Source organism: Rhineura floridana, chromosome 3 (genome assembly GCF_030035675.1).
Source record: "Rhineura floridana isolate rRhiFlo1 chromosome 3, rRhiFlo1.hap2, whole genome shotgun sequence".
NCBI lineage: Eukaryota > Metazoa > Chordata > Lepidosauria > Squamata > Rhineuridae > Rhineura > Rhineura floridana.
This window is the reverse complement of record NC_084482.1, coordinates 11,339,204-11,341,777: the sequence shown is the minus strand read 5'-3', so window position 1 is coordinate 11,341,777 and position 2,574 is coordinate 11,339,204. Positions and strand designations below refer to the sequence as shown.

The following is a 2,574-nucleotide window of genomic DNA, read 5'->3' as shown; positions in this document are numbered from 1 at the left end:
TGGAATCACCAGAGGAGTACCACAGAGCACAATCTTTGTATGCAGAAGGTCCCCAGGTTTGTTTCCTGTTGCATCTCCAACTGAAAAAGACAGGAGGGCTGTGGATGTCCTCTGCATGAGATCCTGGAGAGCTGCTACTAGTCACAGTGAACAGTACTAGAAAGACTAATAGTCTGACTAAGGGCTCCTCCAGATGACCAGTTTATTCAGCAATCATCCTGATTTGCTTACACGAAGCTAATGCAGAGGTTAGACTATTCCCAGTCTTTACTGAGCATTCATTCTGATTTCTTTATGGAGTGGTTATGCAACAGTGAGGAAAAAGTGTTGATTTTTAAAGTGGAATTGTTGCACTAGAACGACAGAGCACTTTCATCCACTTTAATTGTGCAAATCTAGAGTTTCGGCATGCACTTGAATCCATCCCACAAACTAGTGACAGTCTGGAGGCACCTTCAGTATAAGGTAGCTTTATGTGTTCATTTTATTTCCCTTTACAGCCCTATTCATCAAGCTCAAGAAGGTTCCAGCTGGTTCCCCCTTGAACAAATTTTCCATGCAGAATAGAACGCTGGTTACAGAGTTCATTCTCCTTGGTGTGTCAGATGCCCATGAGCTTTATGGCTTCCTCTTCGGCCTCTTTCTTGTCATGTACATAGCTGACATCTCTGGAAATTTGGCAGTGGCCATGATTACACTCTGGGACCCACATCTCCAGACACCCATGTATTTCTTCATTGGCAACCTCTCTTTCATTGATGTCTTCTACTCCTCCACAACAGTACCCAAGATGTTCATGGGGCTAATCTCCCATAGCAATCACATCCCTTACAGAGGATGCATTTCCCAGATGTTCTTTTTCCACTTCCTTGGTAGTACTGAAGCTATGCTGTTGGCCGTCATGGGTTACGATTGCTATCTGGCTGTATGCCGTCCACTCCACTACCCTATATTCATGAGCCGCCGGTTACGATTGACCTTGGCTGCCTCAGTGTGGACAGCTGGCTTTTTCCACTCACTGCTCCATGCTCTCATGATCTCCCGTCTCTCCTTCTGTCCTGAGAACCGGGTGGAACACTTCTTCTGCGACATAGCTCCACTCCTGGCCCTCTCCTGCTCCGACACCCAGATCAACCAGGCTCTGTTAGCTGGAGTCACTGGCTCCATTATCTTGGGCTGCTTCTCCTTCACTCTGGCATCCTACGGATTCATCTTACGAGCCGTGGTGGCCATGCGCTCAGCAGAAGGCCTCCGCCGTGCCTTCCGTACCTGTGGGGCTCACCTCACTGTGGTGGCCCTCCATTATGGCTGTGCCGGGGCCATGTATCTGCGCCCTCACTCAGAGAGTTCTCTGCCAACGGACCGGGCTGTGACAGTACTTTGTACAGCAGTCACACCTGTCCTCAACCCCCTGATCTACACTCCACGCAACAAAGAGGTCAAGGCTGCCCTGAGACGGGCTTTTTCACGGAAAGTGTGCACCTGAAGAAGGTAATAAGGACAAAATATGGTAACCCAGCTTCACCTTCCCCCCATACACACATATTGCGGTCCCAGTCTGGATGCTTGCTAATTGTATGTCCTAGGGGAAGTCCCATGGGAGTTAATTACATGAATAATAATTAATGATTTATTAATAGTAATGAATGGTGTCCCATCCAGTTTGACCCCAACAACAATACTTCATGCATCTGATGAAGTGGTCTGTGTAGCCAAAGGCCATCTGTTAATTTTTAAAGGGCTACTCAAGAAGCTTTGTTGTTTTTGCATCAACAGTAACACCGCTACTCCTTTGGAAGACATCCTCCTAGGGTTGCAACCCACCCACTCCAGCAATCCTACTGTATCATTCCATCCTTGTTGAACATCAGAGGCACAGAATTCCCTTCCTAAGAAAATAAGAAGAGTCTGGGTGCCTCTGGGAAGCCTGCAAGCAGAACATGACTTTGTGGAGACTGGTGGCTTCCATGCCAGTGGGGCAGTGAATGCATTCTGGCGTTTAGTCTGAACTTTTAAGGAGTGGTCCAAGAAGCTCAACCTGTTTTGGGAATAGGTTTCAGCATCTTGGACAACTCAGGGAGCTGCTATAAACCAGGAGTAATCGCCAGGATGCCCGGCAGATGTGGCTGGACTACAACTCCCATCAGCCTTGACTGTTGGCCATGCTGGCTGAGGTTGATGGGAGTTGTAGTCCAATAACATTTGGAAGGCACCATGTTGCCTACCCCTGTGAAAGGAATGCCAGTACAGTTTTGGCACTGAAACACATACCTGACCTGAGCTGAGCATGTGCTCAGAAGCATCCTGTTTCCCAGTTCCATATATGTCTCCCCTGCCTCCTTGGATTCCATTAGCATATAGCTCCAGTCAGTGAACCTTGAGGTTGTAGCAGCATTTGTGTAACTCATACCTGTAACCCATTAACATTACCAGCTTTAAAGGCATTTTCCTTCAGACATTATCGGATTATTAGGGGACTGGAAACAGAGCCTTATGAGAGTGAAAGAACTGGGCATGTTTAGCCTTTAGAAGGGAAGACTAAGGGGAGATAGCACTTGAAAGGTTCAAGTACTT

At 47.4% G+C, this 2,574-nt stretch overlaps 1 protein-coding gene across 1 annotated transcript; it reads left to right on the top strand.

Annotated features, from left to right (window-relative positions):
• Positions 1–556: 556 nt before the first annotated feature.
• LOC133382095 (olfactory receptor 12D1-like) lies at positions 557–1,486 on the top strand. The gene has a single exon (XM_061621761.1). The coding sequence runs from the start codon at positions 557–559 to the stop codon at positions 1,484–1,486; it is 930 nt and encodes a 309-aa protein (XP_061477745.1).
• The last annotated feature ends 1,088 nt before the right edge of the window (positions 1,487–2,574 follow it).

Bases quoted from the DNA above. Each gene is read 5' to 3' on its own strand.
- LOC133382095 (XM_061621761.1), top strand. From the start codon at position 557: ATGCAGAATAGAACGCTGGTTACAGAGTTCATTCTCCTTGGTGTGTCA.